At 33.6% G+C, this 16,346-nt stretch overlaps 1 protein-coding gene across 2 annotated transcripts in view; it reads left to right on the top strand.

Moving 5' to 3' along the window:
- Positions 1 to 16,346, top strand: part of AP3B1 (adaptor-related protein complex 3, beta 1 subunit) — a 254,762-nt gene that overhangs the window by 212,197 nt on the left and 26,219 nt on the right. For both annotated transcript variants that reach the window (XM_008581623.1, XM_008581622.1), the window contains exons 22-23: positions 2,555 to 2,786; positions 7,226 to 7,310. In XM_008581623.1, coding sequence (XP_008579845.1) covers positions 2,555 to 2,786; positions 7,226 to 7,310 — 317 coding nt within the window. The remainder of the gene's footprint in view (positions 1 to 2,554; positions 2,787 to 7,225; positions 7,311 to 16,346) is intronic.

Raw genomic sequence — 16,346 nt, 5'->3', positions numbered from 1 at the left:
GCTTCTTACTTTGAGCTTGGTTGAGTGTGGAAAGAATGGAGAGAATTATACTGTTAATCTTCCTTTATACATCCTCTAACATCTTTTTTTAACAATTATAATAAAGCTCTGGAATTTTAAGATAAGGTAGAAAAAAAAAAAAACCCACAAATGTTTGGACCGTGTGTCCCAGTATTAGAGTAAGAGAGAGAATCAGTAAATCAACCAAGACGTGTTGATGGCTCTTAAATGACTAACAGTGTACCTTCTAAGCACCTGCTAAGCACTTCTAATATCTATATGATATTTAGAATGCTAATTCCTGGCCGCTTGTGAACCAAACCCCTGCTTCTGTTCTGCTTTTCTTTCTTTTTGCTTTTTTTTTTTTTATAAAATGACCGGTAAGGGGATCTTAACCCTTAACGTGGTGTTGTCAGCACGACGTTCTCCAAAGTGAGCTAACCGGCCGTCCCTATATAGGGATCTGAACCTGTGGCCTTGGTGTTATTGGCACCACACTGTCCCAAGTGAGCCATGGGCCAGCCCTCTGTTCTGCTTTTCTCATACTACTCAACACTTGCCTCCCTCCAGCTTTCAAATAGTTTCCCCTTTTACATTATAGTTTCTGCTTTCTTTCCCCATATTATATGTAGTCCAGCCTTTTATGAGTTTCGACAGAGGTGAAACTGGCTACGTCAACATTTATTTAATGATATAATGGCAACTGTGTAGAAAATAAGTAAGATCTGGTGACTGTCTCCAGTGTACTTATCTAATTAAGGAAATAAACATGTGATACTAAAAAACATCATTAGCCAGTTAAGGGCTTGTGTTTAAGATTGATTGTCAGAGCCTCAGTGGCATGGGAATTTATGGGGGAAAAATGTTTGCTGAATATAGATCTGAAAAGATAAAATCTATGTATATGTAATTGTACACACACACACACACACACACACACGTTTGGTGTCTGTTTGTTTAGATGCCCACTATATCGTTGAGTGAATGTTCACTGCTAAGGATTGCTGCTGTCTTGGGTTATGCTGCTCAACACCTGAGAGTTCATAATGATAATAGAAATTAGAGGGAGCATTGCAATAGAAGAGTTTTGAAAATAATTTTTATTCAAGAAAAAGAACCTAAGCTTAGAAGTGAAAGTGCTTTGAAAACTTAAAATGCTAGATTTTTATCATCATCAGAAGCCTAAAGCAGAATGTAGACCAGTTGCCCCATTACTTTATATAGCCAAACTTTAAAATTTAGTCAATTATTATGTTTTGTAAATAAACTCTCCTGTAAATTTTTACAATGATTATTTTAAATTGTCCACACTTATAAGTTGAACTTTTGGAGAAAGAATACTGTGTTTGAATGATACTTAGAAAGCACTATTTATCATTTTGTACATATGATACTTAACTCCAGATTTTTGTTGAATTATTAATATTATTACTAAGTTTTTAATGTCATCAGGTATTAGTGGCCAGTGAACATTTGTACTGTCACAATTATAATAGTTTGAGAGAGCACACTTATTAGGAAAAAATCTTCATTAGGCCTGTTTAATTACAAATTGATTTTTTTTTTTTTTAAAGCTTGCCTATGTCAGGTCAAACCTAATATGCAATACTTATACTTTGAATGCAAAGATGGCTATCATAGACAATGTTTCTTTAATACGCTGTTTATGATTCCAATCAAAATGAGATTGAGGAAAGACTTTAACTAAAAGAGTCTAATGTTCAGTGGAAGGATAAACAGATGATTAGCCAAGAAAATATTAGGGCGGAAATGAGGAAAGATTTGTTTTGCCAAATAATTGAATTCATACTGTAGGGCTATAAGAAATAAAACAATGTGTTACTAGTTTAACAGATCAATCCACACCCTATAAATGTCTTTTAGTACATAAATAATTAGAATGTTTGCATTTACAAATCATTGGGGAAAGGTTATTCATTAGGTCATGTAGGGACGATTGGTTAAACATTTGTGGAAAAATAATTAAATGTAGAGTCAATATAACTATATCAATACCATGTTAATTAAAAAATTGAAACCATGAAAGAAGAAAATGTAAGTGAAAAGTTACCTGATCTCAAAGTAGGAAGATCTTTTTAGTCATAAAGCAAAGGAAAAAGCCACCTTAAACTGGAGGTCATGGCCTTCAGTTTATGGTGAAAGAAATTCAAGGTGAAAAATGTTCAGAGAGTCAAGATTGGAAATGAAGATGATATTCATTATTGGTAGATGATACTGTCATTCAGTTGAAGCATCCAAGAAAATCAGCTGATAAACTGTTAAAACTAACAAGAAAGTTAGCGAGGTGGCCAAATATAAAGTATCTAGGAAGGAAACTAACAAAAAAGTTTATCATCGCTAAAAAAAATTGAGTATATTCATATAACTGAGATTATTTTTCTCTTCTTACTAGGCTTACGTTGTCAAAATATTTTAATATGTGCCTTCAGAATACAGAAAAATTTCAGTACTGTTTTGTAGGCATTGTTGTATTATTTCTGACTTAACTATGTTCACTAATTTGTCTTTTTTTTCTTGTTCCCTTGTGCAATAGGTCAGTACTCCTGTCTTTGTACCAATGAAAACACATGTGCTGCTTCATCGAATGAGTGGAAAAGGACTAGCTGCCCATTATTTCTTTCCAAGACAGCCCTGCATTTTTGGTGATAAGATGGTCTCTGTACAAATAACGTTGAATAATACCACTGATCAAAAGATAGCAAATATCCACATAGGGGAAAAAAAACTTCCTATAGGCATGCAAATACATGTTTTTAATCCAATAGGTAAATATTAATTCTCATTTAAAACTAGAATTATATTTGATAACTAAATGTGTTCATTTAAAAAGTAGAATCCTTTTTAGTAAAAACGTAAAATAGAATTTTATTTTATTGACTGTTATCATACTCAGTTTACATTTATTTTCCCTTTTTAAACTGAATTTATCATACAAGATAAATACATTTCTTTACCCTTAGTGAGTCAGGTCCCAGCAATAGTAATACCAGTAGTGATGAAACAATGGGTCTGCAGAATCAAAGTTGCATCCCATTTTACCTGTGTGCACCACCTTCCTTCACCTCTCCTCCTGGTCATTCTCATTCTCTGCATGAGTTTAGGTGGTTTATTGTATATTAAAAATAAGAAAATCAGTCTGCCCTTTTGAATACAATACCTCCCATATCATGAGATCCTTTCCTGTTTCCTTTCACATTCCATGAATTGAAAAGTAAAGGGAACAACGACTGAGAGATGTACACTATTTTGCTTGTCTTTCTCTCCAAGTGTAGAATATGTTACTGGTATTTAGCCACATTATGTTTTTAAATATTTTTTAATCTGTTACCACCATTTAAAAATCAAGATGTGTTTACTTTAAAAAAAAAAAAAAAAGACAACAAAACACACTGCACACACACGGAATCTCACTTTTCTTAGAAAAAAACTCTAAGATTTGGCAGTGCTGGTTCTTTATTCCCACGTGCAGCAGCCAGTTGGTGCCAAGCAGTGTCTGCCCCTTCCATGCAGCCTGAGCTTTCCAGTTGCCTCTGTGCCCTATGCCTCATTTTATTGTCTTCCCAACTCAGTGTCAGAGACCGTTTATCATCCCTCTTGTGTTGTTTAAGTATTTTGCCAAAAATGTACCCTTTAAAAAATAAATAATCATTTTATGTCTTACTTTGAATCTGAAATAGTAGAGTATTTGGAATGTCTATCTCTATTCTTTCTGTGGTTTGTAAGCTCTCTGCACTTTATGTTAACAATTTAGTTCAGCTAAGATTTCACTAGTTACTGTATGATTGTCACATCAGAGTGATTTCATTTTTCATTACTAACAGTGTGATGTAATAGAGCCAGTCCTAAGGTTTAGTAAGGGGAAGCTTGAGGCCAAACCTTAATTAAAAGTGATAAAAGGGTTTGTGTCATTGTTTGCTTAAAATGTTACAATCAGAAAGCTCCAGATAGTTTCTTTTTATACTTTAGGTGAGCAAAGCCTTGTGACCAAGATGGACTCAAGTTTGATAATTGTACCTTCTTTACTCATTATTTCACATAACTATTCTCTTTTTCTTCATCTTCATCTGAGCTCTTTGGCATTACTGAATTCTCTCCTATAGTTTTCATGAGTCATTTAATAAAGAAAGCCATTCTTTGTGTTATGCTTTTACACAAAGGAGTAAAACAATTCCTAATGGTTAAAATCTGGTAGACTTTTATAAGCAACGAAAGTACAGAAAAGTGGAGTTAAAGTGATTTCAGAATCTACTTAATACCATTTTTTAAATATTTTGATAATTAAGACAAATTTAAAGAACACAAAGTGTTCTGATTTGTATTTAATTATTTTGTAAAGTTAGTAGATTGCCAAGGAATTATAGAATGTCCCAGTTTGTGTTCTTTTTTATTGCTTATAATTTAGCCTTTTTAAATTTAGTTAAAAAATTAGTCTAAGAAGTGTCAAGCAGTTAATATATGAATTGTCTGAAGGTTGAAAATGTTATCCAAAGGTTAAAACAGTAGAACAGTATTAATGTTTCTTTGAGCTGGCATAATGAGTTGATGAGCTGACCTTTTGTTGGCCTATGTAGAATAGAAGAAATAAATATAATACATTTCACAGTATGACCTTAACACAGAAATAAATATGAACGTATATTATTGCCTCGGTACTAGTTACAGGCTTTTCTTTTCCATTCTTAGGCAAATTTTTATGACTGTAATGTTTTATTTTGTTGGCATTTATTGAATGCCGTTAGGATATAGAGTTCTTTCCCATGCAGTATGTATTTATATGTAACACCACCTAGACTTTTACCAATAGATTACAGAAGAGTTACAGAATATGATGTATCTAAATTGGTCCTCCAAAAATCTTGAGTATCATAACACCAAAAAAATAGTGTATTTTCATGTTTTGTGATATAGGGAGGTAAGAAATTTGTCTTATTTATTAAGAATGTGTGCACATATTAAGGAGTCAAGGAGTCTAGTAGTTTTCTTATTTGTCACCAGTCTGTTTTCTTTTTGTTTATAATATGCAGTGGATATTTTGTCTGGATTCTGCCTTTAGCATGAAACTGGATTCCTTGCAAGAATATTGAAAATATTGTGTCATTTTTCCCAGAGACCAAGTATATAGGAGATTTTAAAGGCACAAAGAATAGCCTTAAGCTCTCTGCACTGTATTCAGTGACTTTATGTTAACAATTTAGTTCAGCTAAGATTTCACTAGTTACTGTATGATTGTCACATCAGAGTGATTTCATTTTTCATTACTAACAGTGTGATGTAATAGAGCCAGTGTTTTTCTGCTATATCTACATAGTTATCTCAGATGCATAGCAGTGAGTCCAAATATAGATACCTAATTGGGTAAGCTTTCCCAATTTAGTAGGCTCCAAATATTATAAAAATCCATTATATGAATAATTTTATGCTGATCATTTTGCTCTTGAAGCATCCGTGTAATAAAACATGCCATTGATCATGAATTGTCCTCCAAAATTAGCATGGCACTGAGCTCACAGTTAATTATCTTGAGACTGAAGATAATATCAAACAGTGTCAAGGAGTGCTATCAACAAGGCATCTTGAGAGCTGTCATTTTGTCAAGTGAAAGAAATACAAGAATACATGATGTGGAGAGATCTAAATTGTGAATGCCATCATATTTTGGAGATGATGGGGTTTGCTACCAATGTGTTGTTGGATACAAACAAGACCAAACCCCAGTAGGGCACAGAAGAAAGCATCAAGGGTTCACTATAGTTTTGAGCAGTGTGATTGACAGAGCTGTGAACTGATGACAGCATGTAGCTTTAGGAGAAATACAAAACGAATATATTCATACCATTGGGCAAACCAAAAACATTTTGAAATCAGCATCAAACAAGTGCCCTTTTAGAATGCCTAATCTTCATTGAGCCTATGAGACATAAACATAATTCTTAGTATATTAAGCTTATTAAATTATTCTTCTGTCCCATCTGTACCATCATCTCTGTCATGGTTAATATTAAATGGCAAATCATTCTTCTCCGACAAGCCCCAGAATAGTCACAGTGTAGTGAATTAGAAGTGTGCTTGCTAAAATGTAACTACATCTGACGAGATGTATATAGAATAGATAAAGCTAATATAAAACTCGTATGGTATAACTGCAGTTATACTGAAGACTTTGAGCAAAGTGGAAATCAAAAGTGGATGGTTTCTATTAAAATATAATACAATATAATATGTTATATTATAATATAATATGTTATAATATAATATAACATTATATTATAATATAACAAAAAATATATATAATATATAAAATATGTTAATCATATAATAATATATTAAATTATATTATATATTATATTACATTATATTACATATAGATATTTAAAATCCTTCTGATTATTCTAAGGTATATTCAAACTTTGGAGTCATAAACTGAATGAGATTTTGTAGTTGTTGGTCTTAAGTTTTATCACTGTCAACTGAAAAAAAAACCCAGTGTTGTATGTTGGTATAGTTGTTTCCCATACTTGGTTTGTTGATAGATGAAGCTTCAGACATTCCATATCTACAAAATGTCATTTATTATTTGTTTTATCAAGATAATCTAATCTTCCACTAAATTTTCTTTTAGAATTCTTTGAGTAATGCAATTAAATTTATCATTTTGGTTTCAGTGATGCTAGTTCCCCTGGTTAATTTCTGCATACCTCTTAATTTCTTCTTTCAACTTTGCTTTAATTTGCATTTTTAAATTTGCATTTTTTTTCCATTAAAAATTCGGAACATTGTTTAAAAATTTTTTTATGTCTGGAATAAATATTCCATAGTTTTAAATATATGATCTATAATAATCTCCCTAAGTCCATTACAGGTGTTTCAAACTGGAACACATTTATTTCCTTCTTACTTTCAATGCCTCTAGAAACAATATTGTAGAACATGAAATTTCTTAGGAAAAGATGTGTTTCTGAAACAAATACATATAATATGTTCATTGGAGTTTATGCAGAATTAAGTTGTGAAAAAAGAAAACCTGCAAGCAGAATAGTGAGGTTACTTTATAATTTGCTTTAGTATTCTTAGTTTGAAATTTTTCTTATAAACTGTTATTAAATTTGACTATTTAACCAAACTACAAATATTACATAAATTTCAGTGTTTAGCTTGCTTTTTCACATCCTTCATGTTTTCATGTCTAAATTATCTTATTTCCTAGAGTCTCTTGAGCCTGAGGGATCCATTACTGTTTCAATGGGTATTGACTTTTGTGATTCTACTCAGACTGCCAGTTTCCAGTTGTGGTAAGTTCAGTTGTTCTTCTGTTTCTTATATTTCCTGTAAAAGATAGCAGATCAAAAATTAGGCTTTCAACAGCTTTTTTCTGAGAGAGACAAAACACTTAAATGTGTTTTTCTTTGACAATGTTTAGACTGCCATGGAATAGTTGTACAAATTGTGTACAATATGTGTATTTTTAGTATTTGTTACATACCTTACCATTACAGTCTACCATATGTTATTGAAATTCATAGTTTGTTGATTAAAGAAGGAAGCTACATCTAAGTAATTTTTAACAATGCTACAATTTTGGAAAATTCATGAGAAAATTTATGAGGAAAAATTAAAAACTTTAATAATGTTATTGAATATCCTAGAGAAACTATCTTTTGACATATCATAGATGTTATCTTGAGATTCTCAAGTGAAGTGTTATTGATTCTGTCAGTACCTAAAACTCGTGCATTTTTTTCCTTTTTATTACAAACTGCTTTTGATAAAAATCAAAAGAGAACATTTATGCAGTTGGCGAAGGTTTCATAGCTGAATGTAATTCAAAGGAGCTTTTTTAGTAGTACACTTGGTTGTTATTATTTTTATATAATGTTTTATACATTTCTGATGAAATCCAGAGGCTATTAGCAAATTAGTACAAAGCTATATTCGTGCATCTTTGAGAATTATCTTTGGACTCTCATATTTTTCTGATATAAGGTACATTTTATTATTTTGAGTTGAAGTTGGGTTTTTTATTCTAAAAAAAATGGAGACATTTTATTTATCTAAACTTTAGCCAGCTTAGAACAGAATTTGTTATGATTAAAATCTCTAAGTTTAGGGAATAGACATTTTTAAATAAATTTAAAGATTAAATATAGTGAAACTTTCATTTTGATATGCCGTTTAAGTTTATCAGTAATTCAGGCCTAATGTTATACCTTTTATTGCTGAGAACCTGCAATGATGAATATAAGCAATGTAGCATAACGCATTGATTTTATGCAGATCATCACCTTTATGTTTTGGGAGGTCTGCTATATTAGTGATATATAAAAACTGATTACTTTTCCCAACATTGCCTAGTAATTGTTTATTATTTTTCTATTAGACAAACAACACAGATCAATATTACTGAACACCAGACTATGAGTAACATCACTCTAAATAGATTTGCCTCCAACACCAGAGGTATATTCATTTTAATGATTTGGACAATGTGAGCTCAATGACAAAGCTTTTGTACCAAGTTGGACCAAAATTAAGAAATAAAAAAAAAATCCTTTTTCTTATTAATTCTTATAAAGAACCTTTTGATTTCTATGTAATCAGGCAGGTCTTTTTTTTTTCCCCCCTAGTGTTTTTATTATTAAGACTTCCTTTGTAGTCTATTGGACAGGATTTGCATTTAGTCTTTCACAATTAACTAAATCCCTTTAGGGAGTAATATGTAGGTAGTGTTTGATTTTTCTTATGTCAGGGAGTATATTGCATAATTTTTTTCTCAATTTCTCTTAAACTATTTTAGGAAAATGAGAAATTTGTTCTACATGGAAAACAGCCTTAGCATTATAAGCATTTACATTAATATGTTTTTCTTTTTTGAATATATAAATTATTTATTTATTTTAGATTTTATTAAGCACAAAAGCATGCTAGATCAAAAATTATTTTTTGTGTTCCAAAAAGAGCATTTTGTCTTGCATCAAATGTAATTGATCCTGAAGCAGTGTAATCACAATTACTCACTTTCTTAATTGGCCTGCCCAAAATCAGAAAATGGAAACCGATCGACAGTGTTTAAATCAATAGCTTCATAGTAGTGCTAGTGGGGGTAGGGAGATAATGGTAATGGGTAGATCAATTGGTCTTAGATGCCAGTCACCGACTGTGCCTTTTGCATAGTAAATAGCACTTTTTGCTTAGTGATGTGCTGTGTTAGTCTTGGTAGTTCAATAAAAAGAAAAAAAAAGGCAAGAAAGGATGATATTGAATTTTTTCCTTGAAATACATTATACAAATCAATACATAAAATTATGGGTAATAAGAGCATATTTGATAAGAAGCCTTCAGAAATGCTGAGAACATGGACTATAAGCTTTTCAGATACTTTTCTATTTATTAGAAGAAAGGGAACAAGAATAAAATGGTCCTAGTTTAGCCTCTATATTAATTCTATATCATTATAGTTATACCTGTGTATATAGATAGCTATAGATAAATAGAACTATTATGTATAGCTATATAGTTATGTGGATAGTTGATAAGCATTGATGTCTCCTTTTTTCCTTTTTGCTTTGGATTTTAAATGGTCATCACATTAAGTTTCTGATTAAATTTGTTGAGATTGAAAATGTGTATAATATGCATAAATATATCTCTCTGAAAGCTGATGCAGTGTATAAACAGATCCTCATCCTTGTGATCAGCAGGTATGAATGTATTAACCAGTATGAAAAATAATATGGCTTGGCTCAAGTTGGAGGACTGAGAGCTTCCATTCCACCTTTCTTTTCATTTAAAAATCCATCAAAAAGATAGAAAATACATTCTTTAAGAGAGAATGAGAACTAAAAAATAACAAGGAAGAATGTCGTGGCTGAGCAGAAATTGTGAAAAATTATTGACAGTTGGAAAGCAACTGGGGACAGACAAACAATAACAAAAAAGAATCACAGGGCAGAACACTCATGGAAGAAAACTACTATAATGGTAAGAACAAATCTGGCAGAATATCAAGCACAAACTGAATAAGTAGAAAGAAAAGTTAGGAGCCTTAAGACAGTCCTCAGGGAATTAAAGAACTACTCCCTCCAACCCATTACCCCAAGCAACAGGCAACATACACATTTAATTTGAGGCATAAGCATAGCTTTGTAAAGCAAATGAATCACTTGCCTGGGAAAGACTTTTGGTGTGGATGTGGGGACCTAAAAGAGCACAGCAGGGTTTGAGTTTGTGCAAAAAGGCAGGGATGGTCAGAGATGAGACAGTCTTAGTCTGTTTGGTGAGGAGGAAAGGCTATTGCCCACCTGCCTCCCAACTTCATGTCCATGTAACCAGTCGGTATCTCACCCACTTAAGAAAAAAACCACTCAGCCTGTCCAGGGGAGAGGAGACCCATAGTAATGATAGTAATAACATTAATCACATACTTACAGTATGCTAGGCACTGTTCTAAACACTTATATGTACCAATTCATTTAGTTCTCACAACAATCCAATAAATATGATTATTACCCATCTTACAGGTGAGTAAATGAGGCACAAGAAGATTAAGAAATTTATCTAAAATCTCATACATAATAGGTAGCAGAACTTGCTATATGTGTTAGTTAAGCCTAGTCCTTCATTATGAATATAAATGGACAGCTTAGGATGACCATATTTTTGAAGGGAAGCAGTAACTTGAAAAAGAAGGTTTAAGACGAACATGAAGGCCCACTGACCATGAAGGGAGCAGACAATTTTAAAAAGAGAAAAGTTGGGCCGGCCCGGTGGCGCACTGTAGAGTGCGCCGCTTGGGAGTGCGGCGGCGCTCCCGCTGAGGGTTCGGATCCCATGTGGAAACCGGTTCCCGCTCACTGACTGAGCGCAGTGCGGGCGCAACACTGAGGGTTGCGATCCAGTTACCGGTCAGTAAAAAAGACAAAAAGGAAAAGAAAATAAATAAAAATAAAAAGAGAAAAGTTATCTTTAAAATTTATAGCTAATATCTGATTCAAGAGAACACCACATCCATAAAGCAAGAACATATTGCTTGATATGAAAAAGGAGCAATTAGAAAATTGTAAAAGTATTCTTGGAGATTTAAAATATAATGCCAAAAGAAATTCCGTAGAGGCATAATAGAATGGACACAGTTGAATACTGACTTAGTGTTCTGGAAGAGAGGATCAAGAAAATCAACTGAAATAGAAAACAAAAAGACAAAGAAGGGAAAATAGGAAAGAAAGGTTAAAAGAATGAATTCATCTAAGAGGGTGTCTGGAAGGAAAAAATAGACAATGGAGAGAAGAAATAATTAAAGAAATAAATTGTAGAAGAACATTTTCGCAAGCAAAAGAAATGCACAAGCCTTCAGATTGAAAGGGCCCATCTAAGACCAAACAGGATGAATGTGAAAGACTATCACAAAATAAAAAACCCTGGTAAAATTTTTGTTAAGGAGAAAATCACCCTTTTGTCTTCCAGAGTGGAGAAAATAGCAGTTTACCTAAGAAAGAACAAGAATGAGAATGGAATTATATTTTCATCAATATTCTCAATCATTCTGGAGGCCAGAAGTCAAAGGATATGACCTTTAAAATTTTCAGGATACCAAATAGACAAACAAATATTCTATCAGTTTACCTCCTGCAGACATTTTCTGAAAGTATTACTCAAATATATGCTGTAGTAGAAATTTTTTAAAAATCTGAGACAGAGAAAAACACATAATTTAAAAAAAGTAGTGGGCAAAGAATACCACCTTTAAAATCTATCAGTGTGTAAAAGTGATTGTTGACAATGTGAAAAATAAATATTAATAATAAACTGGAACCACAATCCCAACATGGATAAGTGTGAGATGGAATAACAATGTACTGGGGCTCTTGTATGTTTGACAAGAGAATTGATTGATGGATAAATATGCTTTAAAATATTAAAGATAACCACTAACATAATAGAAATATGATTACATGTATTATAACTTCCAAACAACTAAAGGGAGGAAGAAAAGAAAGAAAACTTCTGATCCGTTTAACCAAGGGAAGAGGAAAAAAGCATGGTAAATAGAAAACAAAATAAGATGGCTGGAAAGGGCCATACATATGTACATACTAATCACAGTTCATGTCAGAGAGTTAAATCCCACTTACATTAAACAGGTAGAAAACAAAATTCAACATGTGCTATTTATAAGAACCCTACCTAAAAGAGAATGGCTCAGAAAAGTTGAAAATAAAAAGGTAAAATATATGTGTGAGGGTGTTTCTGTTTATCAGATAGATGTGCTAAACTAGAAAAACATAAAGCATTTCAGGGAAGAAAAAAATTTTTTTCTGTTCATTTTAATCCTCCAAGAAAATATAACAGTAACCTACCTTTAAACCACATAGCTTTGTAATTTACAAAGCAGAAACAAATATAAATACTAGAAGAAATTGACAAAGCCATTATTATAGTATATTTTAACACACACTTCAGAAATCGACAAATCAAAGAGGAAGGATGCATAGAGAGACAGATATAGGTACACACACAATTTTAATAATTCATTTATCAAACTTGATCTAATATATCTGTTTACAAAGAATTCCTTGTTTCCTGAGTACAGAAAATACACATTTTTAAAAAGCACTTACCAATGTACACAAAAATAGAAAAACTATGAGTTAAAAAGATTAAAGAAAAAAGATATGAGAAAGATTAGAAGGAAGGAAGGTAGGTTATATCGCGGTGTTATAACACCAAGGTCAAGGGTTCAGAACCCCTTACTGCTAAAAAGGAAAAAAAGGAGGAAGGTGGTAAAACACAAAGATCTCCTAAATTACAAAATAATACTACAAGGTTACATCAAAAGTTCATGCAAAGATTCGTATTATCTTTTAATTCTATTTTTTCCACGAACTTTTTGATATTGCCTCGTTATGTATAATTCTACATCAATAAACTGGAATATTTAGATGAAATTAATGGTTTCTGTGAAAATATAAATTAAGAATAAAAAAGGTTAAATTGTAGCAGAACTTCAAACAAGAGATAACATCTATTGGTTAAACTTTTGTAGAGCAAAGGAAAAAGAAGAAAAGCATGCCATGTCATTCTGACTTTAAAATCCAAAGGGATAGCACGCAAATGTGCACATCACTTGGGGTTATAAATTCAAATGACTTATAGGCCATACAGTTTACCCATACCCACATGAAATATCAGAAATATTCTCTTTTAAGTCAGAAAAGCAAAAGAAATATCTGCTCTCAACAGTATATTTCACGTTATAATGGAAGTTTTAGACAATACAAAAAAACAAAATACAAGGAAGACAAAAGCAGTTTGTATAAATCCTAGAAAGGAAGAGATAAAAATTATAATTTTTATTCGATATAATTATTAACCCAGAAAATCTGTTATTTGAACTAATTAGTTTAGAAAGGTAATACAAATACCTATGTGGGAGGAAGAAAATCCTGACACTTTCTAGGTGTTGTCAAAGAAGATATAAATAAAACATAAAGGAATAGAAATAAAATGGTAAAATTAAGAAATAATGAAAAAGATATACTGTGTTCCTAACTGGGAGGCAGAGTTCTGCCTCAAATTAATTTTCAAATTCATTGTGATCATAAGCTATTGTTGAATTTTTTTTTTTTCCTGAATATTTCCAATCTGTGGTTGGTTGACTCTGCAGATGCAAAATCTGAGGATATGAAGGCTCCACTTCTTAGGAGTATTGGGAAGGAGAAGGCTTTTTTGTTTTAAAAAAAAACAACCAAAAGATGGTAGTTAAATGTAGTATAGTGGTCCCATAACTTTTATTTTATTTTAATTATTTTTATTTTTATTTTTAAAAAATTTTTTTGGCAGCTGGCTGGTATGGGGATCTGAACCCTTGACCTTGGTATTATCAGCACCATGCTCTAACCAAGTGAGCTTACCAACCCCTAGCTTTTAAAATTGTATACCTCTCTTAGTCAAAATATTTCAACTATGCACTACCTATATGTATGAATTTATTTATTTATTTTATTTATTTATTTTTTTTCCTTTTTTTTTTTTTTGTGTCCGGCAACGGATCGCAACCCTCAGTGTCGCGCCCATACCGGACTGGGACCGGCAACGGGATCGCAACCCTCAGTGTTGCGCCTGCACCTCGCTCAGCCAGTGAGCGGGAACTGGTCTGTACGTGGGATCCGAACCCTCGGCGAGAGCGCCGCCACGCTCCCAAGCGGCGCACTGTAGCAGTGCGCCACCGGGCCGGCCCTATGAATTTATTTTTAAATTATGTATGTATGTGTGTATGTATGTATGTTCTCTGAGCCATCATATTTGTATGTACTAAAACAAAAACAGAACTTAGAAAGGAATGAGAAAAAAATAAGTTAGGGTTTTCTTCCTATACCTTAGTGGATTGCCTTGTGCCTCCAACTTTGAAGAACATTGGTGTGTCCAGTGATTTGAAGCTGAAGTTTTATATTTCACACTAAATGAGTTGATTATATACATAGTTCATGTCTGTGTGCACACATATCCATCTACTACTTCATTGGCCTTTACAAATTCTCTTAATGTGACTTAGCTTTCCAGTCTGGCGGGCCTGCTCTTGTCCTTCAAGCGTCCTACCCTCAGTACTTCTCTCCATCTGAACCAACTCTTTCTCTGCTGTTTCCAGAGAAGTATCCTACTCCATTCCAGGGCTAACCCATTCACCTGCTTCCTATGCTCTTACTCCCAACCTCTTTTACCTGTTCCGAGTCCCTACTCTATCAATTCCTTTGTTTCTTCCTCGTCACTGGCTCTTTCCCCCCAGCATTAAACATGCTCAGGTTTCTATAAGCATTCTTCTTTTGCCTCTTCAGCCTCGTGAAGCTTCTGCTGCTTTCTGTCCCCTCCTCCACTGCCAGTCTTCTCATTCACCCACCCTTTGAGTCACTGCATTCTGTGTTCTTCCTGCAGTCTGAACTGCCTTGCTGAGACCAGCAGTTATGCTTGCTTCTTCTTATATCTCATCTTACTTCTTACATGCCTTTTCTCCCTGACCAGTGTTTCCCAGTCTCTTCTGCAAGTTGCTCTTCTTCCATTTTTACTTAAATACAGGTCTTCCCCGGGCTGGCACTTTAACATTTTCCTCGTTATATCCTCTTTTCCTTAGTGATCTTATCTACTTGTGAGACTTCAGCTCTTCCCTCTATCATTCTTCTTACTTCCATACTCACATGTACTGCCCTGACCTCTCTCCTGATTCTTGATTTGTATTTCTAATTATCTGCTGAATATCTCTTCCTGGATAACCCAGTGGTACTCAAAATATAGCAAGATTTGAGCCAAATCATTTTGCTTAAGCCCAAAACTCCTCTTCTTCAGTATGTTGTCATCCACCCAATTATTATGGTTTAAAGTCTCTTCTTTCCATCCATCCACAGGTCTGTCCCTTCTAACTCTTGAATATCTATATCCCATCTTCCCCATTCTCAGTGCTACCCACCCTAGGGAAAAAGCATAATTTAGTGGAATAAACTTTGTAGTCAGATACACCTGGTTTCAAATCCCATGCTGTGTGACCTTGGGCATGTTGTTTAACTTCTCTTCGGTTTTCTTGTCAATAGATTGGGGGTAACAGAAGCTACCTCTTAGGATCCTTTTTGGGATTTACTTAAGTAAAACACACAGTAAATGCTAAAAACCCTCTGCCTAGGCTATTAAATTAGACTCCTAATTGATCTGCCTGCCTTTGGTTTCTCCTCTACTCCACCTTAGACACTGCCACCAGAGTTTCTAAAATACAAATGGGATCATTTACTCTCCTATGTCAAAAGTCTCTAGTAGTTTCCCGTTACTTCAAGAAACACTGACACACCCTTGTCTTGGATATATGGGTAAAGTAACCATATACTTTATTATACGAAGTAAGACACTTTAGACAGTGAAAGGAGCACTAACTGCACAGGATTCCAGGACAACAGCTATCAGCTGGGACTATCCTGGGAACACTGGGGAGAATGGTCATCCTGTGTGTGATTGTAAGATCCGTGCCCTGAGCACAAATCCTACACACCGAAGTGACTCGCCTCACAGAGACCACAAGACAAGAGATTGCTGCAGTTTAAGCAAGAGGTGTTTATTCAGCATATGCTGGGTCGCCTTTTTCATAAGTGGCCCCAAGCTCCTTGACATGAGAGTTTTTATACACTTTCTTTGGACAAAGACTTTTTTTCATGGTCAGGCTTAACAGGCTAGCCCCGCCCCCTCCCCGATAAGGGACTGTTTAATTTTTTTTTTTTAATCACTTGGGCTCTGTCAGGTGTCCTGAAGATGAGAGGGCTGGTTAGTCCTTGAGGCCGGCTGGCCCCTGGAATGTG

This window comes from Galeopterus variegatus, unplaced genomic scaffold, assembly GCF_000696425.1.
Source record: "Galeopterus variegatus unplaced genomic scaffold, G_variegatus-3.0.2 Scaffold2410, whole genome shotgun sequence".
NCBI lineage: Eukaryota > Metazoa > Chordata > Mammalia > Dermoptera > Cynocephalidae > Galeopterus > Galeopterus variegatus.
This window is presented reverse-complemented; position numbering and strand designations above follow the sequence as displayed.